Source organism: Clinocottus analis, unplaced genomic scaffold (assembly GCF_023055335.1).
Source record: "Clinocottus analis isolate CAN_PGR_092001 unplaced genomic scaffold, fCliAna1.0.p SCAF_28, whole genome shotgun sequence".
Lineage (NCBI taxonomy): Eukaryota > Metazoa > Chordata > Actinopteri > Perciformes > Cottidae > Clinocottus > Clinocottus analis.
In genome coordinates this window covers 306,992-329,486 of record NW_027176020.1, presented here as the reverse complement: position 1 = coordinate 329,486, position 22,495 = coordinate 306,992, and the positions used below count along the sequence as shown (strand labels likewise).

Below are 22,495 nucleotides of genomic sequence, written 5' to 3'. Positions count from 1 at the left end.
GTCAGACCGCTTCCTCTGTTCGGACACGTGGAACAAAGAAGAGGAACAAAATGTTCTGCTGAAAACCTTTATTTAAATTTGCGATGTTCAGTACAAACCTTCAAACTCAAAGTGTTCGATCAGTTTGTCTCAGACGGCTTTTTGGTTCGAGACGAAACGTTTGTTGTTCTGAGGAATCACTTTTTATCAGATGACAAAGAAAAAGTGCGAGGAGTTCAAATTCTGACTTTTGAAAAACCAAAAGGATCCGATGTCCTGACGGAGTGCGCCGTCACTTTAAGAGCTAAACGTCCGCTGGCTGGCGTTAGCATAGCATGCTACCAGCGGTCTGACATTAGGGGTCGCCTGTTAAAACAAATTAAAAGTTAGCTTCCGCCCGCGAATAAAAAGCTGCAGAGAACCCAGCGGCGCTGAGGTCACTTCCTGTCAGGACGCTTCCTGCCGGGACGCTTCCTGTCGGGTCGCTTCCTGTCGGGTCGCTTCCTGTCGGGTCGCTTCCTGTCGGGTCGGTGCCGGTTTAGCTGCCGCCGCCGTCGCCGTCGGAGGAGCTGGGCCACGGCTCGGAGCTGCGCCGGCTCAGCGTCGGCCGCCACATGTTCCAGGGGTTGTAGGTCCGGCTCAGCTCGGTGGCGGCCGGCGGCGGCGGCGGCGGCGAGGACGACGGGACAGGGACGCCGCTCAGGTCCGGCAGCGCGGTGGAGCCGGCCGGCGGGGGGAACGGGTGCAGAGCGGAGTCGGCGCCGGTGGACCAGATGGAGCTGCTGAAGGGCGTCGTGGCCGACCAGGGGTTACGACCAGAACCCAGCAGGGACTGCGAGGGACGAGAGCACAATGAGCTGGGACCAGTAGGACCAGTAAGACCATCAGAACCAGTAAGACCATCAGAACCAGTAGAGGAAGAGCGGTCTTACGGTGGTGGGGGTCGGGGATCCGGGGCTGCTGGGCCACGAGTGCAGGGAGTCGCTGGTGGGCGTGTCCCAGATGGAGGAGGCGGAGCTAAACTCGGGCCAACTCTGCTGAGGCTCCGAGGACTTTGGAACGTTCATCCCACTGAAAACTAACGACACGCAAAGAGTTACAACACAACACCTGCTGCTGCCATCACCATCATCATCACCACCATCATCATCATCACCACCACCACCATCATCATCACCACCATCATCATCACCACCACCACCACCATCATCACCATCACCACCATCATCATCACCACCATCATCACCACCACCACCACCATCACCACCACCACCATCATCACCACCATCATCACCACCACCATCATCATCATCACCACCATCATCATCACCACCACCACCATCATCACCATCATCACCATCATCATCACCACCACCATCATCATCATCACCACCACCATCATCATCATCACCACCACCATCATCATCATCACCACCACCATCATCATCACCACCACCATCATCATCATCACCACCACCATCATCATCACCACCACCATCATCATCATCACCATCATCATCATCGTACCTTTGGTGAGGTTGAAGGAGCTGTTGGGTCCGAATGCAGAGAACGAGTTGGCAGAATGGAAGTTTGGGCTGCCGGCCGAATCGATGGGACTCCAGAGCCCCGAGCTGAGGAGCAGACACACGTTACCACGCGCTACTACACGCTAAGACACGCTACTACACGCTAAGACACGCTACTACACGCTAAGACACGCTACTACACGCTAAGACACGCTACTACACGCTAAGACACGCTACTACACGCTAAGACACGCTACTACACGCTAAAACACGCTAAGACACGCTACTACACGTTACTACACGCTCCAACCTTCACTGAGGCGTTCACAGGTCTTGATCTCCCGTCTCACCTGTCGGAGCTGTCGCTCTCCACTGACGTCATGTGAGCCAGAGGCTTGTCTGCCTTCCCTGGACCGGATCCACCTGCAGGGACACAGAGTCACACCTGAGCTCACCTGGACTCTATGACTCACCTGGACTCGCCTGGACTCTCTGACTCGCCTGGACTCTCTGACTCGCCTGGACTCTCTGACTCGCCTGGACTCTCTGACTCGCCTGGACTCTCTGACTCGCCTGGACTCTCTGACTCGCCTGGACTCTCTGACTCGCCTGGACTCTCTGACTCACCTGGACTCTCTCACTCACGTGGACTCTCTCACTCACGTGGACTCTCTGACTCACCTGGACTCTCTCACTCACGTGGACTCTCTCACTCACGTGGACTCTCTCACTCACCTGGACTCTCTGACTCACCTGGACTCTCTCACTCACGTGGACTCTCTGACTCACCTGGACTCTCTCACTCACGTGGACTCTCTGACTCACCTGGACTCTCTCACTCACGTGGACTCTCTCACTCACGTGGACTCTCTCACTCACCTGGACTCTCTCACTCACGTGGACTCTCTCACTCACGTGGACTCTCTGACTCGCCTGGACTCTCTCACTCACCTGGACTCTTGTCGTACCCGGCGGCCACAGCAGCGAAGGTGGGCGTCCCGTTCTTCCCGGTGAGGGGCGGGGCAGCAGCCAGCTGGTTCCCTGGAGCTTTCTTCTGGCTCTCACTGTCACACACAGTGACAGGTGTCAAGGCTCAGAGACTATTTGCATAATAATAACAACAACAACAATAATAATATAATAACAACAACAACAATAATAATAATATCATCTCAACAATCCAGCACAAAAAACCTGCAAGAGACTTTCATCTGTGCTGAAGGACGACGGTTCAGACCTGTTGTGACCAGAAGAGTCACACTTTAAACTAAACGTTCATGACTTTAAACTAAACGTTCATGACTTTAAACTAAACGTTCATGACTTTAAACTAATGTTCATGACTTTCAACTAAACGTTCATGACTTTCAACTAAACGTTCATGACTTTAAACTAAATGTTCATGACTTTCAACTAATGTTCATGACTTTCAACTAAACGTTCATGACTTTCAACTAAACGTTCATGACTTTAAACTAAACGTTCATGACTTTAAACCAAACGTTCATGACTTTAAACCAAACGTTCATGACTTTAAACCAAATGTTCATGACTTTAAACTAAATGTTCATGACTTTAAACCAAACGTTCACGACTTTAAACCAAACGTTCATGACTTTAAACTAAATGTTCATGACTTTAAACCAAACGTTCATGACTTTAAACTACTGTTCATGACTTTAAACTACTGTTCATGACTTCAAACCAAATGTTCATGACTTTAAACTACTGTTCATGACTTTAAACTAAACGTTTATGACTTTAAACTAAATGTTCTTGATCAAACATTGTGTGAAATGTGTGTGTAAACAGTAAAAGTGATAAAATGTAGTATTTAAACTAACAATGAGGATTCAAAGCATACAGTAAACCTTAAATGACTCAAATGAATGAGAGACAATAGTTTATTAAAAGAATAAACATTTATATAGATGCCTGTATGTATGCTGCTGATGTTTTGAGCCTCTTTCTATTAAAAGCAGATTCATTATTTAAACTAAATGAACACATGAATATGACACGTTCACAGGACTCTAGTTTGTTTATGTGGTTGTTGTTGTTTACCTGCTGCTGTTCAGCACGCTGCTGTAAGAGCCCCGCGACAGCAGCACGGGGGAGGTGGGGGGAGGGGAGCAAGGCTCAGTGGAGCTCCTCTTCAGGAACGGGTCTGCTATTATGGTCTGGAGGGAGATCTGCTGGAGGCTGTCTTCTGAGGAGAGAGAGGACCGTGAGGAGGAGGGCAGGATGAAGGATGGAGAGATGAAGGATGGAGGATAGAGGGATGAAGGATGGAGGATAGAGGGATGAAGGATGGAGGATAGAGGGATGAAGGATGGAGGATAGAGGGATGAAGGATGGAGGGATGAAGGATGGAGGGATGAAGGATGGAGGATAGAGGGATGAAGGATGGAGGATAGAGGGATGAAGGATGGAGGGATGAAGGATGGAGGGATGAAGGGATGGAGGATAGAGGATAGAGGGATGGAGGATAGAGGATAGAGGAATGAAGGATGGAGGATAGAGGGATGAAGGATGGAGGGATAGAGGATAGAGGGATGAAGGATGGAGGGATAGAGGATAGAGGGATGAAGGATGGAGGGATGAAGGATGGAGGATAGAGGGATGAAGGATGGAGGGATGAAGGATGGAGGGATGAAGAATGGAGGGATGGAGGATGGAGGCGTTCCCGTCTGGACTCACGGAGGCAGTGCTTGCTCAGCGGGACGTCCCACTCTGGAGCCGTGAAGTCTTTCTCTCCGTCTGAGCTGCTGCTGTGGTTGAGCTCCGGCATCGGGCCGCCGGCCAGCAGGGAGGAGCGGTCCTCCAGCTTCCCCTCAACTAGCAGGACAACAAACAAACAAAGACACGTCTCAGTCCCGTGCGGCGCTTTGAAGACTTAGTGAGGGCTTAAGGTCTCATGAGACGTTCGGGGTCTCCAGGTAATGCCAGACTCCTCGTAGTGAGCATGCTCAGTAGGACCTGGACTCACATCTGGGTCTGGCGGCGGGCCGAGCCGCGGCGCCCAGCGGCAGCAGCGCCTTCGTGGTGAAGCTCTTGCGCTGCTTGTTCTCCAGCGGCGTGACGTAGGGCAGCTCCAGAGAGCTGCGGGGAGACCATGACATCACGCATGATGACATCACGCATGAGGTCATCATAGGACATGCTCTGAGATAACGTCATCACACATGACGCCATCACGCATGACGTCATGACGCACCTGGACTTCTCCGCTGGGTTCTCCTTCTTCGACGGCCCCTGCTTCTTGGTTTTGGGCTTCAGGAGGAAACTGGAAGTTTCTTCTTTTACTTTCGCCGTCGTTGCTGTTCGTCCTTTCTTCTTCATCGGCTCCTGGAAGAAAAGAGCACCAACAACGTGACGTCATGGTGATGTCGTGATGTGATGACACTGTCTAACACGTGGTTTTGGGGTCTGGACCCGGACCTCCTTGGCGCTGGTCTCCACGTCCGGGTTGGACGTCTCCGTGGTGGTGGAGGAGCTGTCGTCGTTGTCGGCCATGTTGTCCTTCAGCTCGTCTCCGGGAGTCTTCCCCGCTGGCTTCTTCTCCTTCTCCTCCTTCTCCTCCTTCTTCTTCTGAGCTTTTGTTTTCCCCCGGAGCTTCCCTCTGGATTCCAGCACTGGAGGAGAGGAAGCACAGCTCAGAGCCTCGCGTGACCTCCGGGCCCGTGGCGGCCGGGGCGAGGCGGTACCTTTGTTCTGGAGGCTCTGGGCGCTGATGTCCTGCGGCGGCTCGCCGCCTGGCGGCTCTGGGCGGTCCAGGTCGTGGTCCATGGCCCCTATCAGGCTGGCGTACTCCGCCTCCTCGAGGCTGAGCCCTCTGGTGCCGCAGAACCCTGCACTCTGGAGCTCCGGCTGTTTGGCGCTGCGAGCCTTCCGGTTGGTCAGCTGGCAGGCGGCGGGCGGGGGAGGAGGGGGCGGGGCTTCCGGGCCCGGACCCCCTCTGGCCGGCTGGGAGGAGGCGGTCTGCGGCGCCGGGCGACCGAAGGCCGGCCGCGCCCTCTTGTCCTGGCTGTCCGAGTCGGAGAAGGAGCGGCCGGCTCCCTGCCGGCCTCCGCCCCGAGACACCGCCCCGTTGGAGGACGGCGCTCCTCTGGAGGCCGGAGCGCCGTCGCCGAAGTCGTTCAACCTGAGCGGCGAAAGAAGACGTCGCATGACACACAGTGCTGTCACGTGACACGTTACCAGAGCCTCCAGTCAGTCACGTGACACGTTACAGGTATGAGTCCGAGCTCCGCCTACTTTGAGTCGCTGTGGATCTGCACGATCTCCCGGAGGTTGAAGGGCCTCCCCGTCTCCATGGAGCAGTTGGCCTCCACCGCCACGCGGCGCTTGAAGGGCTCCCAGATGCTCTGCGCCTCCAGGTAGGCCGTGGCGATGACCAGCAGGAACATGGAGCTGAGGACACGCCCACATACAGGTGAGTCGGGGCGCGCGACACGCGGACCACCGTGACGTACTGCTCACCTCATGATGAGACACCATGACGTACAGCTCACCTCATGATGAGACACCATGACGTACAGCTCACCTCATGATGAGACACCATGACATACTGCTCACCTCATGATGAGACACCATGACGTACTGCTCACCTCATGATGAGACACCATGACGTACAGCTCACCTCATGATGAGACACCATGACGTACAGCTCACCTCATGATGAGCGACACCATGACGTACAGCTCACCTCATGATGAGCGACACCATGACGTACTGCTCACCTCATGATGAGACACCATGACGTACTGCTCACCTCATGATGAGACACCATGACGTACTGCTCACCTCATGATGAGACACCATGACGTCCTGCTCACCTCATGATGAGACACCATGACGTCCTGCTCACCTCATGATGAGACACCATGACGTACTGCTCACCTCATGATGAGACACCATGACGTACTGCTCACCTCATGATGAGACACCATGACGTCCTGCTCACCTCATGATGAGACACCATGACATACTGCTCACCTCATGATGAGACACCATGACGTACTGCTCACCTCATGATGAGACACCATGACGTCCTGCTCACCTCATGATGAGCGACACCATGACGTACTGCTCACCTCATGATGAGCGACACCATGACGTACTGCTCACCTCATGATGAGCGACACCATGACGTACTGCTCACCTCATGATGAGACACCATGACGTACTGCTCACCTCATGATGAGACACCATGACGTACTGCTCACCTCATGATGAGCGACACCATGACGTACTGCTCACCTCATGATGAGCGACACCATGACGTACTGCTCACCTCATGATGAGACACCATGACGTACTGCTCACCTCATGATGAGACACCATGACGTACTGCTCACCTCATGATGAGCGACACCATGACGTACTGCTCACCTCATGATGAGCGACACCATGACGTACTGCTCACCTCATGATGAGACACCATGACGTACTGCTCACCTCATGATGAGACACCATGACGTCCTGCTCACCTCATGATGAGCGACACCATGACGTACAGCTCACCTCATGATGAGAAACCATGACGTACAGCTCACCTCATGATGAGACACCATGACGTACTGCTCACCTCATGATGAGCGACACCATGACGTACAGCTCACCTCATGATGAGACACCATGACGTACTGCTCACCTCATGATGAGACACCATGACGTACAGCTCACCTCATGATGAGCGACACCATGACGTACTGCTCACCTCATGATGAGACACCATGACGTACTGCTCACCTCATGATGAGCGACACCATGACGTACTGCTCACCTCATGATGAGCGACACCATGACGTACTGCTCACCTCATGATGAGCGACACCATGACGTACTGCTCACCTCATGATGAGCGACACCATGACGTACTGCTCACCTCATGATGAGCGACACCATGACGTACTGCTCACCTCATGATGAGCGACACCATGACGTACTGCTCACCTCATGATGAGCGACACCATGACGTACTGCTCACCTCATGATGAGCGACACCATGACGTACTGCTCACCTCATGATGAGCGACACCATGACGTACTGCTCACCTCATGATGAGCGACACCATGACGTACTGCTCACCTCATGATGAGCGACACCATGACGTACTGCTCACCTCATGATGAGACACCATGACGTACTGCTCACCTCATGATGAGCGACACCATGACGTACTGCTCACCTCATGATGAGCGACACCATGACGTACAGCTCACCTCATGATGAGACACCATGACGTACTGCTCACCTCATGATGAGACACCATGACGTACTGCTCACCTCATGATGAGCGACACCATGACGTACTGCTCACCTCATGATGAGCGACACCATGACGTACTGCTCACCTCATGATGAGCGACACCATGACGTACAGCTCCAGCTCCCAGCTGGGCCGCGGCAGCGTCTCGGCGCAGGCCGCCAGCAGGTGGTACGGCAGCGAGGCGTTCAGGGCGAACACGAACTCTGAGCCTCCGCACGTCACCAGCTTCAGCTCCCGGATCACGCGAGACGACGTGAAGTCGGGCGTGAACCTGAGCGGGAACACGAGGAGGTTAGAGATCTGGACTGCAGGAGGGCTGCAGGTGTGAATCCTCTGCAGCACTTACAGGATGACGAGGTCTTTTGAAGCGTTGGGCTTCAGTGCGAACTCGTGACAGTTCAGGACCTTGAACCCATAACCCTCGCAGGCCTGTCCGTTGATCTGAGCCGACCGGATGGTGATGGGGAGCAAACCCGTGTTCTCCACTCGGAACGTCCTCTTCAGGGTGAAGTTCGGCTCCTTCACTTTCACCCCTGAGAGGAAACCAAGGAGGTTAAATAAAGGAGGAGAACTACATGTGTTGTCTCTGTAATACAGCAGTGATGCCCCTAGTGGACACCAGGAGAACTACATGTATTATCTCTATAATACAGCAGTGATGCCCCTAGTGGACACCAGGAGAACTACATGTATTATCTCTGTAATACAGCAGTGATGCCCCTAGTGGACACCAGGAGAACTACATGTATTATCTCTGTAATACAGCAGTGATGCCCCTAGTGGACACCAGGAGAACTACATGTATTATCTCTATAATACAGCAGTGATGCCCCTAGTGGACACCAGGAGAACTACATGTATTATCTCTATAATACAGCAGTGATGCCCCTGGTGAACACCAGGAGAACTACATGTGTTGTCTCTGTACTACAGCAGTGATGCCCCTGGTGAACACCAGGAGAACTACATGTGTTGTCTCTGTACTACAGCAGTGATGCCCCTGGTGGACACCAGGAGAACTACATGTGTTGTCTCTGTACTACAGCAGTGATGCCCCTGGTGGACACCAGGAGAACTACATGTGTTGTCTCTGTACTACAGCAGTGGTCTGGGCTTACGGTCCGTGCAGTCCTTCAGCAGCGCCTCCGTCATCTTGAACCTCAGGGAGCTGCCGTGTCCGGGCGGCTTCCCGGCGACCTTCAGGCTCTCCGTGGTTCCTCGGCCGTGAAGCACGATGGTGTCGATCACCGTCAGGTTGTTCCTGAGAGCGCCATTAAAACACTTTAAATAGAGGCGTCATCTACACTGAGACATGTTTCAACAGCAGCTCGTGGCAGCAGCTCTACCTGACGATGAGCAGCGAGCTCACGCTGTGGTTGCTGCTGGGCGTGAACCTCACGCTGAAGGCCTTCAGCTCTCCGGGCTGCAGCAGCAGGTTGTACACAAACGCCCTGCTGGAGCCCTCGAAGCCAGAGCTGCTCTTCACCGGCGTCTGCCCACACGCACACGGTGTTATTGATCAGACGTTATTGATCAGACGTTATTGATCGGGTGAGAAGTGAAGGCCGTCGTCACTCACCTGGTTCCTGTGCACCTGGAACTCCAGAGTGCTCGTGTCGATGTTGATGTTGGACAGATTCCCCAACGGCAGCCTGGAATTACAATACAACGACTGAGAGGAAGACGAGGGGATGAAGAAGTAAAAGATGTTTCATATCCAGTAGACCATGTGACCATGTGACCAGTAGACCATGTGACCAGTAGACCATGTGACCATGTGACCAGTAGACCATGTGACCATGTGACCAGTGGACCATGTGACCAGTGGACCATGTGACCATATGTCCAGTAGACCATGTGACCAGTAGACCATGTGACCAGTAGACCATGTGACCATGTGACCAGTAGACCATGTGACCAGTAGACCAGTAGACCATGTGACCAGTAGACCATGTGACCCACCTGTCAGCCAGCTTCCCAGAGAACACAGAGGGGTTGGGCAGCAGCGCCAGAGGGAGCACCTGGACGTAGACCAGCACGTCGGCCGGGTTCTGCAGGATCACCTCCTCCTCCTGCAGACACACAGAGTTTAACCCTCTGGCTCCTCCAGCGGCTGCAGAAACACTCAAAGATCCAGGAAAGAATCCGCTGTGAGATCCACCAGAGCCTGAAGTCTGTCTGTGAGCTCCTGTGTGTCTGTAGTCTGAATGTCTGTAGTCTGAGTGTCTGTAGTATGAGTGTCTGTGGTCCGAGTGTCTGTGGTCCGAGTGTCTGTGGTCCGAGTGTCTGTGGTCCGAGTGTCTGTGGTCCGAGTGTCTGTGGTCCGAGTGTCTGTGGTCCGAGTGTCTGTGGTCCGAGTGTCTGTGGTATGCGTGTCTGTGGTATTCGTGTCTGTAGTCTGAGTGTCTGTAGTCTGAGTGTCTGTAGTCTGCGTGTCTGTGGTATGCGTGTCTGTGGTATGTGTGTCTGTAGTCTGAGTGTCTGTGGTATGTGTGTCTGTAGTCTGAGTGTCTGTAGTCTGTGTGAAGCTCCTCCTTTCACTGTGATTTGTCAGTTCAGGCGTTTGTCAACATTCTGTGTGAAACTACCAGTAGCACTAGTAGCACCAATAGGACCAGTAGCACCAGTAGGACCAGTAGCACCAATAGGACCAGTAGCACCAATAGGACCAGTAGCACCAATAGGACCAGTAGCACCAGTAGCACCAATAGGACCAGTAGCACCAGTAGCACCAGTAGCACCAGTAGCACCACTAGCACCAGTAGCACCAGTAGCACCAGTAGCACCAGTAGCACCAGCGGGCTGTACTCACAGAGGACCCGTTGGTGTTGGTGAGGGGGAACTGGATGCTGCGGCTGGAGTTGACCAGCGAGGGCCAGGTGAGGTGAGCTGTGATTCTGGCCTGAACGTTCTTCTGGAGGTCCGTGTTGACCTCGAAGACGGCGTCCACGCTGCAGGGGAGCAGAGACATGGCGTGAGGGGGCGGGGCTAACCCACCTGGGGGCGGGGCTTCGGTGGACTCACCTGTGGCCCGAGCGCTCCTTGAGCTCCTTCCAGCGGCGCAGCAGCTTCTGGTGCAGATCCACGTCAGAGTCCCAGATGTCCTCCTGCAGGGCGAGGCCGGGGGGCCTGGACTCAGCTGGGGGGAACGAGGGGGGGGGTAGACTTTATAAGACGACTTCTCAGCGAAGGTTTAGCTTGTGATAAATAATGCAGTATAATGTAATGAGCTCACCCTTCAGCAGGAAGGGCAGCCCCACGTAGCAGAGCTCCCCACACTGCAGGCTGGCGTCAAAGTAAATGTTCGCCACCTGAAAAACACCAGCAAAGAAAAGGATGACGCTCTGTTCCAGACGGAGCTCACACCACCTGACCAGCGAGCTGCAGGGCCCTATTGAAACTCACGATGAGGAGTCAAAGCAGACAGAAAACCTCAATGACTCAAATGAAGGAGACTTGAAGCATCAGCGTTGCTCTCCTGTGCTGCAGTACCTTGGACCTCCTGCGGGGCTCCAGCTCGTCCTTGTTGCTGCGCAGCCGCTTGTAGTAGAAGCGGAGGTCAGAGGTCAGCGAGCGGATCTGCTGCAGACGCACCTTCTGAGTGAAGGAGCTCTGGATGCTGAAGCTCTGGTGGACCACTCTGCCCTGAGGGGGGAGCACACCGTCAGGCCTCTGGGCAACCAAGCAACCTCATAGAGCAACCTCACGGAGCAACCTCACGGAGCAACCTCACGGAGCAACCTCACGGAGCAACGCATTGCCGAGGCTTCTCACCGGGAACGATGGCGGCAGCACGATGTGCCGAGGAGAGCTGGTCAGCGACCCCACGGCGATGAGCGCCCGCACTGGGATGGTGAGGATCTGAGAGAGAGGGAGAGAGAGAGAGAGAGAGAGAGAGAGAGAGAGAGAGAGAGGGAGAGAGAGAGAGAGAGGGGGAGAGAGAGAGAGAGAGAGAGAGAGGGAGAGAGAGAGGGAGAGAGAGAGAGAGAGAGAGAGAGAGAGAGGGAGAGAGAGAGAGAGAGAGAGAGAGAGTTAGCAAGGTCGCGTCCGGCTGCAAGCAGCAGCCTCGCATGGCGCCGCCCACCTCGTAGTCCGTGGTGAGGTGCACGGCTCCGTCGTACGCGCCCTCCAGCGCCGCCGCCACCAGAGTCACCCTGAAGGCGGCGTAGTACCCCGACGCCAAGATGACCTGCAGAGACACGGAGGCGGCGTCAGAGACGCGGCTCTGTAAACATGGTCTCACATGGTCTCTCATGGGCTCACCGTCTTCTGCTGCGAGGCCGAGCCGTTCTGCAGCTCGCGCAGGCGGCTCAGCGCCGCCGTGGCGTTCCCTCGCTCCGTCTTCAGCAGCTCCATGGACAGACTGTCGCCCGTCAGCAGCCACGACTTGATCTCCAGCTGCAGGGGGAACGCCAGCAGCTCATTAATCAAGACCTCCCATTGGACGGCCAACAGGAAGCTACTGTAACAGGAAGGTAACAGGAAGATGCTGTTCTACGGAGTCAGGGACGGGACAAACGGAATAAACAGGAATAAAAAGGATAAAACGTGAGGAACGTAACGGTAAAAACTGTAGGAAACGTAAAAACTATAAGAAACGGTAAAAAGCAGTAAAAACAATAATAAACAGTAATAAAGGATAATAAACAGTAATAAAGGATAATAAACAGTAATAAAGGGTAATAAACGGTAATAAATAGTAATAAGCAGTAATAAAGGGTAATAAACAGTAATAAAGGATAATAAACAGTAATAAAGGGTCATAAACAGTAATAAAGGGTCATAAACACCTCGATGGGGTTACTGTTGACCACCACAAACGTGACGCTGCTGGTGTCGGTCGCACTGCGGACTCCAAAGTCCAAGATGTTCTCCTTCAGACTGGGAGGCAGGACCAGAGGCTGTGTGGAGACATGTATTTATACTGCGTAGTAGTAGTACTCTGTAACAGAGATTTCTACTGCGTGGTAGTAGTACTCTCACTGCCACAGGGTTAGGGTCTACTACGAACCGCTTTACAGTGTGGTAGTAGTACTTTTACTGTGGTAAACAACATGGACCCTTGCGAGTACTCCAGTGAGTGACCCCTGACCTCGAGGAAGCCGGTGTAGGCCCGGACCGGCAGGTGGAACTTGGAGGCGTTGGTGATGAGCAGGATGTTGCTGTCGATGTGGAGGGAGGGCCGGACCGGCCGGAAGAGCAGCGAGAAGATGTAGCGGGACTCGTGAGGGGGAACCAGAACCGGAGCGCTGAGGTTCTGCACCTGGGGGAGGAGCAGAGGGTCACGAGTCTGGACCCATCACAGGGGACTCACCTGGAACATGGTCCTCTAGACCCCCTGACTCACCTGGAACATGGTCCTCTAGACCCCCTGACTCACCTGGAACATGGTCCTCTAGACCCCCCGACTCACCTGGAACATGGTCCTCTAGACCCCCTGACTCACCTGGAACATGGTCCTCTAGACCCCCCGACTCACCTGGAACATGGTCCTCTAGACCCCCCGACTCACCTGGAACATGGTCCTCTAGACCCCCCGACTCACCTGGAACATGGTCCTCTAGACCCCCCGACTCACCTGGAACATGGTCCTCTAGACCCCCTGACTCACCTGGAACATGGTCCTCTAGACCCCCTGACTCACCTGGAACATGGTCCTCTAGACCCCCTGACTCACCTGGAACATGGTCCTCTAGACCCCCTGACTCACCTGGAACATGGTCCTCTAGACCCCCCGACTCACCTGGAACATGGTCCTCTAGACCCCCCGACTCACCTGGAACATGGTCCTCTAGACCCCCTGACTCACCTGGAACATGGTCCTCTAGACCCCCTGACTCACCTGGAACATGGTCCTCTAGACCCCCTGACTCACCTGGAACATGGTCCTCTAGACCCCCCGACTCACCTGGAACATGGTCCTCTAGACCCCCTGACTCACCTGGAACATGGTCCTCTAGACCCCCTGACTCACCTGGAACATGGTCCGGGCCTCCTCGGGCAGCGACACGTTGTGGATCCGGACGGCGAAGCTGAAGGCGTTGGTGAGGAAGATGGGCCGCTCCACCGGGTCCACGGGGGAGTCCCTGATGTGGAACAGTGTGGCCGTGTGGTCGAAGCCCAGGTAGCTGCAGGAGACGGGGACAGGGTCAGGAACCCAAACCCTACATCTCTCTCACTCACACACACACACACACACACACACACACACACACACACACACACACACACACACACACACACACACACTCCCTCACCCGTCGAGGACCTCGGCCTGGTAAGGGATCTCCAGCTTGGAGTAGCTCTTCTCTTTGGCTTTCACCGTTATCTTCCCAGAGAACTGGAACGCTCTTCTGGCCTTTGAGGCTGAAGAGAAGATGAGAGGATGAGAGAAGAGAGGATGAGAGAAGAGAGGATGAGAGAAGAGAAGAGAGGATGAGAGAAGAGAGGATGAGAGAAGAGAAGAGAGGATGAGAGAAGAGAGGATGAGAGAAGAGAAGAGAGGATGAGAGAAGAGAGAAGAGAGGATGAGAGAAGAGAAGAGAGGATGAGAGAAGAGAGGATGAGAGAAGAGAAGAGAGGATGAGAGAAGAGAGGATGAGAGAAGAGAAGAGAGGATGAGAGAAGAGAGAAGAGAGGATGAGAGAAGAGAAGAGAGGATGAGAGAAGAGAGGATGAGAGAAGAGAAGAGAGGATGAGAGAAGAGAGGATGAGAGAAGAGAAGAGAGGACCAGGGTGCTGTGAAGAAGTGAAGCGACTCACCATCAAAACTGATGCTTGCTACTTTGGTGTACCGGCTCTCTCCGGCCTTCAGCGTCACCGCCTTGAAGTCCACCGACACGGCTTCGTTAGACGGAGTCGTCCGGATGCTCTGCGGAGCGGCACAAGGTCACGGTGAGGTCCCAGAGGTCACGGTGAGGTCACAGAGGTCACAAAGGTCACACCCAGACACAAGCTGGAGACTCCTTCAGAACGAGGAGACCTACCGTGATGGGAACGTCTTTGGTTCCCGAGTTTAAAAGGTGCAGATTTAGCAGTTTAGGACGATCTGTGAGGAGAAAAGCAGAAAGAGTGAGAAGAGAGAGAAGAGTAATACGTGTAATAAGAGTGAGAAGAGTAATATGTGTAATAAGAGTGAGAAGAGTAATACGTGTAATAAGAGTGAGAAGAGAGAGAAGAGTAATATGTGTAATAAGAGTGAGAAGAGAGAGAAGAGTAATATGTGTAATAAGAGTGAGAAGAGTAATATGTGTAATAAGAGAGAGAAGAGAGAGAAGAGTAATACGTGTAATAAGAGAGAGAAGAGAGAGAAGAGTAATATGTGTAATAAGAGTGAGAAGAGAGAGAAGAGTAATATGTGTAATAAGAGTGAGAAGAGAGAGAAGAGTAATATGTGTAATAAGAGTGAGAAGAGTAATACGTGTAATAAGAGAGAGAAGAGAGAGAAGAGTAATATGTGTAATAAGAGTGAGAAGAGTAATATGTGTAATAAGAGTGAGAAGAGTAATATGTGTAATAAGAGTGAGAAGAGTAATATGTGTAATAAGAGTGAGAAGAGAGAGACAGAAACCCTCCAGATGGACCTCCTCCTACCTTGTGAGCGCAGAGTACCGAAGTCCAGCATCTCTGTGGACGAGTAAATACCAGGAGCTGCAACACAGAGAGGAGGGGGAGGGGGTCAGCTGACTGAGGGGGGCAGAGCAGGAAGTGTCAGAACAGGAAGTGAGAAACTCACCGGACGTGACCTCCACCTCCACCGGCAGGATGATGAACTGGTCCTCGTTGGGGGCGTTGGTCTTGATGCGGATGAAGGCCGTGTGGTTGTCCACGTCTCTGGAGGAGAAGCTGGCTCTCATCACGCCCTTCGTCTCAAACGGGGGGATCTCCTGCAGGGGACGAGTAACAACGTGACACGGGGACAAGTAACAACGCGACACGGGGACGAGTAACAACGCGACACGGGGACGAGTAACAACGCGACACGGGGACGAGTAACAACGCGACACGGGGACGAGTAACGACGCGACACGGGGACGAGTAACAACGCGACACGGGGACGAGTAACAACGCGACACTGTGTGGCACTAATTTGATGGGATCAAATCCCTTCCAGTCGGAGGAGCAACAGCAAGTGAGGATTCATAAACAATAAGAACATAAAACCAACCCAGAGCTTCCCGGTGCCTCCTTGTTGTCCCGTGGGGAGCTCCAGGTGAAGGTCTCCTCCGCTGGAGTACATCTCCACCACCTGAAGACCACAACGTGCATGTGAGGAGGCGGAGCCTAATGTGAGGAGGAGGAGCCTCATGTGAGGAGGAGGAGCCTCATCAAATAAAATACAAATAATATATAATATAATCCGGAGAGATTAAAAACAATAAAATATCCTCCCCGACGCCTCCTCCTCACCTGCAGAGGCTCACTGAAGGGGTTGTGGATGTTTATGAGCGGGGAGAAGCTGCTGTTCACGGGGACTCGAGCCCCGATGAAGGGTCGCAGCCGGTAGGGGTTTGGGATCCCGACCCCAAAAACCTGTAGAGAGGGAGAGAGGGAGAGTGAGTGAGTGAGTGAGTGAGTGAGTGAGTGAGTGAGTGAGTGAGTGAGTGAGTGAGTGAGTGAGATGAGCCCCGCCCCTCCAGCAGCCAGAGGGTCTCCTGCTCTCCTCACCTGGTAGGTGAACACCCCGTGATGAGACGTGTTTATAAATAAAGTGTTTTCTACGTTCCCGACGACTCGAGCGAGAAAAACCACGTCGAACGACGTGTTTCCTCCTGGAGGGATTATCTGAGGGGAGAGAACACAACACTGTAAACACATGCACACACACACGCACACACACACACACACACACACAGTGTTTTACTTCTGCACCTGGACCTCACGTCACAGAAACACAAAGGCTTCTGGGACGCTGCAGCACCGACCACCAGATACACAACACCTCAAGTCTGTGAGTCTCTTTGCGTCTTTAAGTCTCTTTGCGTCTTTAAGTCTCTTTGAGTCTTTAAGTCTCTTGGTGTCTCTTTGAGTCTTTAAGTCTCTTTGAGTCTTTAAGTCTCTTGGTGTCTCTTTGAGTCTTTAAGTCTCTTTGAGTCTTTAAGTCTCTTTGAGTCTTTAAGTCTCTTGGTGTCTCTTTGAGTCTTTAAGTCTCTTTGCGTCTTTAAGTCTCTTTGAGTCTTTAAGTCTCTTTGAGTCTTTAAGTCTCTTTGAGTCTTTAAGTCTCTTGGTGTCTCTTTGAGTCTTTAAGTCTCTTTGAGTCTTTAAGTCTCTTGGTGTCTCTTTGAGTCTTTAAGTCTCTTGGTGTCTCTTTGAGTATTTAAGTCTCTTTGAGTCTTTAAGTCTCTTGGTGTCTCTTTGAGTCTTTAAGTCTCTTTGAGTCTTTAAGTCTCTTGGTGTCTCTTTGAGTCTTTAAGTCTCTTTGAGTCTTTAAGTCTCTTGGCGTCTCTTTGAGTCTTTAAGTCTCTTGGCGTCTTTTTGAGTCTTTAAGTCTCTTTGAGTCTTTAAGTCTCTTTGAGTCTTTAAGTCTCTTGGCGTCTCTTTGAGTCTTTAAGTCTCTTGGCGTCTTTTTGAGTCTTTAAGTCTCTTGGCGTCTCTTTGAGTCTTTAAGTCTCTTGGCGTCTCTTTGAGTCTTTAAGTCTCTTGGCGTCTCTTTGAGTCTTTAAGTCTCTTGGCGTCTCTTTGAGTCTTTAAGTCTCTTGGTGTCTCTTTGAGTCTTTAAGTCTCTTTGAGTCTTTAAGTCTCTTGGTGTCTCTTTGAGTCTTTAAGTCTCTTTGAGTCTTTAAGTCTCTTGGCGTCTCTTTGAGTCTTTAAGTCTCTTGGCGTCTTTTTGAGTCTTTAAGTCTCTTTGAGTCTTTAAGTCTCTTGGCGTCTCTTTGAGTCTTTAAGTCTCTTGGCGTCTTTTTGAGTCTTTAAGTCTCTTGGCGTCTCTTTGAGTCTTTAAGTCTCTTGGCGTCTCTTTGAGTCTTTAAGTCTCTTGGCGTCTCTTTGAGTCTTTAAGTCTCTTGGCGTCTCTTTGAGTCTTTGCAGAAGCAAAACAGGAATCAGGACTCTGTGTTCCAATGCAACTGCAGTCTGGTGAAGACGTTATGAGTTCTCACATGAACCAGACTGTAACCCTGGAGGTGGGCATGCACGTGTCTGTGGGCGTGCACGTGGGCCTGTGCACGTGCGCCTGTGCACGTGTCTGTGGGCGTGCACGTGTCTGTGGGCGTGCACGTGGGCCTGTGCACGTGCCTGTGGGTGTGCCCGTGGGCGCCCTGAGGACGCAGCCCTCTACGTGAGGCAACAGCGATGTCAGGAATGCTCCTGGAGCCACAGAACCGGTCCTCCATGAGGCTTCAGGTGCAGTCAAGAGAAACAGGACTCTGAGGTCCACGTGAGGAACCGACTGGTTCCCTCTGGTCCTGCACGGAGACGCTGCTCTAGAGAACCCAGAACGTGTTCTATCAACAAAGGCCCCAAACCGCTGTATCTGCATGTGTTGAACAGCACAACATGTCCACCCTCTGCTTCCAGAGCTTTAGACCCCGTGACCTCACGAGGGATTCAAACCAGCAACAAGTGCTCTGCTGCACCTGCAGACCAGAAAGAGCTCAATGTCCAGACCTCCACTCAGTCTTTGAACGCCTCCTCCTCTACGCCCTCCACTCCTTCACTCCACGCGAGTCACGTGCAACAACAACAACAACAACAACAACAACAACACAAACCAACGAGGCGTTCAGGGCACTTACCCTGTTCTGGAAAAATGACGCATGAAAATGTGCCGTTGTTGCTGATATCGATATCAAACTAATTTCTTCTGAGCTCGGATTATGTAAATAAACTTTCTCCATCTTGGGCATCCCCACCGGCCTGTGAGGAAGAGGAGGAGGAAGAGCTTGTGTGAGAGCGAGAACACAACACATGCAAAGCAATAAAACAGAGTATATATATATATATATATATATATAAATAAAAATATAGTTTCAGAATAAAAGCCCTAAATGATCCCTGATGGGTTATTTTCAGGTCGTGTCACAGAGGAATGCGATCCAATAACTCTGAAGATTCCTCTGAGATGCGTCAAGCTGGCAGGAGGAGAACCTCTGGGTCCTAAAGGGTTCTAGTCCCACAGCAGGGTTCTAGTCCCAGAGACCTGTACTTGAGTGACTAGGAGTGAGGAGAGGAAGGACGACACAACTCACTGCTCGTGGAAGTCCAGCATCGGCGGCTCGAAGCGGATCGGCCTGCAGTTCCCTCGATGCGGCGCCGCGCTGCGAGAGACGGGCAGGTGAGACGACAACAACAACAACAACAACAACAGAGACACACACGTGTCCATGTTGGACATCTCAGACGAGGCCCCCGGCCCTGAGGGGGCGGCGCTGGATCCAGAGGACGCGGCTGCAGGGGAACATCTCAGCAGCACGGACAAGTGTGTACAAGTATACACACAGTATATGCATGTGTAAGTATCAGTGTAGAAGTATGCGTGTGTGTACTGGACAGGCTGTCCTCTCTCTCCCTCTGAACTCAGAACTCGCCCGACCTGTTGGAGGTGTTTCTACACAATGACAGTAAGGAGAGACGCCCTGAGGCTCCGCCCCCTCAGGAGAGGGCGTGGCTACACACTGCTATTAGACTACTACACTCTGCAGGAGAGGGAGGAAGCATGCACACACACACACACACACACACACACACACACACACACACACACACACACACACACACACACACACACACACACACACACACACACACACACACACACACCGTGTGGACGAGATTGTTTTGGTCTCGTAGCCTGAGACGTGACACAAACACACAGGTGTAAGGGGGAGGAGCTTAGACTCACCTTTGTTGATGATATAAATTAAAATCAACGTCAGACTCGGCCTGCCGGAAGACGAAGAAAAGAAGTGATGAAACTACACATGACATCACTTTAAACTCATTTAAACCACACACACACACACACACACACACACACACACTAAAGTAATAAATCATAATTTACCTGTAAAAGGCTCCCCTCACCAAAATGTAAAACTTCTAGAATTGTGTCTGACTGGATGAATGCTGTAACAAGAAGAAGACCGGATCAGTGTCACCTTCATCTTAATCATCATCATCACCAGAGAGATCTGACCTGTAAACCTCCTGAGGGATCTGAACCTGTTCTCTCCATGCACCCTGAACACAACACCAGCTTCATCAAAACGCTCTTTGTTAAAACTCGTCTCAGCAGATCCGATGGCGTGAGGCAACAACTCAGCTTTTGGTTTTCCTTTTGAGGTTTCACCGGCATGACGCGGGTTCACATCCCACGCAGCCATGACATCACACCTGATGCAGGAGAACTCTTTACGCCATGGGGCTCCACGGCTGAGCCCGAACGCTCCACGAAAGTCCCTAAGTGTCCTTAAATTGTGTAACTAAGACACTTAAGTGACCTTAAGTGTCCTTAAATTGTGTAACTAAGACACTTACGTGTACTTAAGTGTCTTAGTTACACACCTTCCCATGCGATCAGCTTGGAACCAGAGTGAAGAGTCCTGAACGTTACTCAACAGGAAGTGAAATTTTGATCACAGCAGAGTGTAAATCTCCTCAAACAGAACTAGTGAACCAGTGAAACCAGTGAACTAGTGAACCAGTGAAACCAGTGAACCAGTGAAACCAGTGAACTAGTGAATCAGTGAAACCAGTGAACCAGTGAAACCAGTGAACTAGTGAACCAGTGAACTAGTGAAACCAGTGAACTAGTGAAACCAGTGAACCAGTGAAACCAGTGAACCAGTGAAACCAGTGAACTAGTGAAACCAGTGAACTAGTGAACCGGTGAACTAGTGAAACCAGTGAACCAGTGAACTAGTGAAACCAGTGAAACCAGTGAAACAGTGAACTAGTGAAACCAGTGAACTAGTGAACCAGTGGACTAGTGAAACCAGTGAACTAGTGAAACCAGTGAACTAGTGAAACCAGTGAACCAGTGAACTAGTGAAACCAGTGAACCAGTGAAACCAGTGAACTAGTGAAACCAGTGAACTAGTGAAACCAGTGAACCAGTGAAACCAGTGAACTAGTGAAACCAGTGAACCAGTGGAACCAGTGAACTAGTGAAACCAGTGAACTAGTGAAACCAGTGAACTAGTGAACCGGTGAACTAGTGAAACCAGTGAACCAGTGAACTAGTGAAACCAGTGAAACCAGTGAAACAGTGAACTAGTGAAACCAGTGAACTAGTGAACCAGTGGACTAGTGAAACCAGTGAACTAGTGAAACCAGTGAACTAGTGAAACCAGTGAACTAGTGAAACCAGTGAACTAGTGAAACCAGTGAACCAGTGAACTAGTGAAACCAGTGAACTAGTGAAACCAGTGAACCAGTGAACCAGTGAACTAGTGAAACCAGTGAACTAGTGAAACCAGTGAACTAGTGAACTAGTGAAACCAGTGAACCAGTGAAACCAGTGAACTAGTGAAACCAGTGAACTAGTGAACCGGTGAACTAGTGAACCGGTGGACTCTTGGAGTAGTTCTGCTTCTTCGTGCAACGACCACAAAGGACAGCAGTTTGTTTAATGTCTCATTTGCATCTCGGCGTCACAGCAGTTAAACTCTGAGTTTTACCCCGTGAGGCTCTGAGGCGCCGAGCCGCTCCAACACGCTAACCACACGCCAACACGCTGAGCCGCTCCAACACGCCAACAACCCCAACACAAGTTCATCACACGTTCATCCGGTCTTTTTATAAACTGTTCTTTATTGTTGTTCTTTATTTATAGACACGTTGACATGTTTGCTCGTGTAAGAGCCGCGTGTTCTCAGCTTCATGCGTGTTCTCAGCTTCATGCGTCGTGCAGCAGAGACTTCCTCTGCGTCATGTGTCACTTCCTGTATCTCTTCCAGGGCGATGAGGTGTCAGATTGTGTTGTGCAAAAAAACACATCAACACTTCCTGGGCCCACTCATCCTCACGAAGAAGGACCCTAACCCTCTCATAAAGGACCCTAACCCTCTCATAAAGGACCCTAACCCTCTCTTAAAGGACCCTAATCCTCTCTTAAAGGACCCTAACCCTCTCATAAAGGACCCTAACCCTCTCATAAAGGACCCTAACCCTCTCATAAAGGACCCTAACTCTCTCTTAAAGGACCCTAACCCTCTCATAAAGGACCCTAACCCTCTCATAAAGGACCCTAACCCTCTCTTAAAGGACCCTAACCCTCTCTTAAAGGACCCTAACCTTCTCATAAAGGACCCTAACCCTGTCATAAAGGACCCTAACCCTCTCATAAAGGACACTAACCCTCTCATAAAGGACCCTAACCCTCTCATAAAGGACCCTAACTCTCTCTTAAAGGACCCTAACCCTCTCTTAAAGGACCCTAACCCTCTCATAAAGGACCTTAACCCTGTCTTAAAGGACCCTAACCCTCTCATAAAGGACCCTAACTCTCTCTTAAAGGACCCTAACTCTCTCTTAAAGGACCCTAACCCTCTCATAAAGGACCCTAACTCTCTCTTAAAGGACCCTAACCCTCTCATAAAGGACCCTAACTCACTCTTTAAAAAAACCTAACCCCTAATGAAAGACCCTAACCCGTAATAAAGGACCCTAAACCCCCTATTAAAGCACGCTAAACCTCCTAATAAGGACCCTAATCTCTAATAAAGCACCCGTAACCCCCTAATGAAGGACCCTTACCCTCATAATAAGAGCTGGACC

General features: G+C 51.6%; 1 protein-coding gene across 3 annotated transcripts in view; it reads right to left on the bottom strand.

The window, feature by feature from the left end:
• Nucleotides 1-65: 65 nt before the first annotated feature.
• Nucleotides 66-22,495, bottom strand: part of tmem131 (transmembrane protein 131) — a 22,961-nt gene continuing 531 nt past the window's right edge. The window contains exons 2-41 of one of the 3 annotated variants that reach the window (XM_068592910.1): nt 19,782-19,843; nt 19,620-19,660; nt 18,967-19,035; nt 18,514-18,634; nt 16,448-16,564; nt 16,190-16,312; nt 15,948-16,028; nt 15,516-15,666; nt 15,374-15,430; nt 14,767-14,828; nt 14,543-14,651; nt 14,038-14,146; nt 13,755-13,908; nt 12,873-13,043; nt 12,571-12,681; nt 12,044-12,178; nt 11,865-11,969; nt 11,555-11,641; nt 11,273-11,425; nt 11,016-11,091; nt 10,805-10,919; nt 10,593-10,731; nt 9,743-9,852; nt 9,360-9,432; nt 9,127-9,272; nt 8,899-9,041; nt 8,127-8,313; nt 7,866-8,051; nt 5,763-5,918; nt 5,213-5,649; nt 4,947-5,140; nt 4,723-4,853; nt 4,495-4,607; nt 4,206-4,343; nt 3,570-3,711; nt 2,457-2,569; nt 1,856-1,928; nt 1,507-1,610; nt 912-1,057; nt 66-811 (exon numbers count right to left, since the gene is read on the bottom strand). In XM_068592910.1, the coding sequence (XP_068449011.1) occupies nt 518-811; nt 912-1,057; nt 1,507-1,610; nt 1,856-1,928; nt 2,457-2,569; nt 3,570-3,711; nt 4,206-4,343; nt 4,495-4,607; nt 4,723-4,853; nt 4,947-5,140; nt 5,213-5,649; nt 5,763-5,918; nt 7,866-8,051; nt 8,127-8,313; nt 8,899-9,041; nt 9,127-9,272; nt 9,360-9,432; nt 9,743-9,852; nt 10,593-10,731; nt 10,805-10,919; nt 11,016-11,091; nt 11,273-11,425; nt 11,555-11,641; nt 11,865-11,969; nt 12,044-12,178; nt 12,571-12,681; nt 12,873-13,043; nt 13,755-13,908; nt 14,038-14,146; nt 14,543-14,651; nt 14,767-14,828; nt 15,374-15,430; nt 15,516-15,666; nt 15,948-16,028; nt 16,190-16,312; nt 16,448-16,564; nt 18,514-18,634; nt 18,967-19,035; nt 19,620-19,660; nt 19,782-19,843 (5,234 nt within the window). In that variant the 3' untranslated portion in view covers nt 66-517. Of the gene's footprint in view, nt 812-911; nt 1,058-1,506; nt 1,611-1,855; nt 1,929-2,456; nt 2,570-3,569; nt 3,715-4,205; nt 4,344-4,494; nt 4,608-4,722; nt 4,854-4,946; nt 5,141-5,212; nt 5,650-5,762; nt 5,919-7,865; nt 8,052-8,126; nt 8,314-8,898; nt 9,042-9,126; nt 9,273-9,359; nt 9,433-9,742; nt 9,853-10,592; nt 10,732-10,804; nt 10,920-11,015; nt 11,092-11,272; nt 11,426-11,554; nt 11,642-11,864; nt 11,970-12,043; nt 12,179-12,570; nt 12,682-12,872; nt 13,044-13,754; nt 13,909-14,037; nt 14,147-14,542; nt 14,652-14,766; nt 14,829-15,373; nt 15,431-15,515; nt 15,667-15,947; nt 16,064-16,189; nt 16,313-16,447; nt 16,565-18,513; nt 18,635-18,966; nt 19,036-19,619; nt 19,661-19,781; nt 19,844-22,495 lie in introns of those variants that run through there. The other 2 variants (XM_068592909.1, XM_068592911.1) reach the window with 2 other exon arrangements.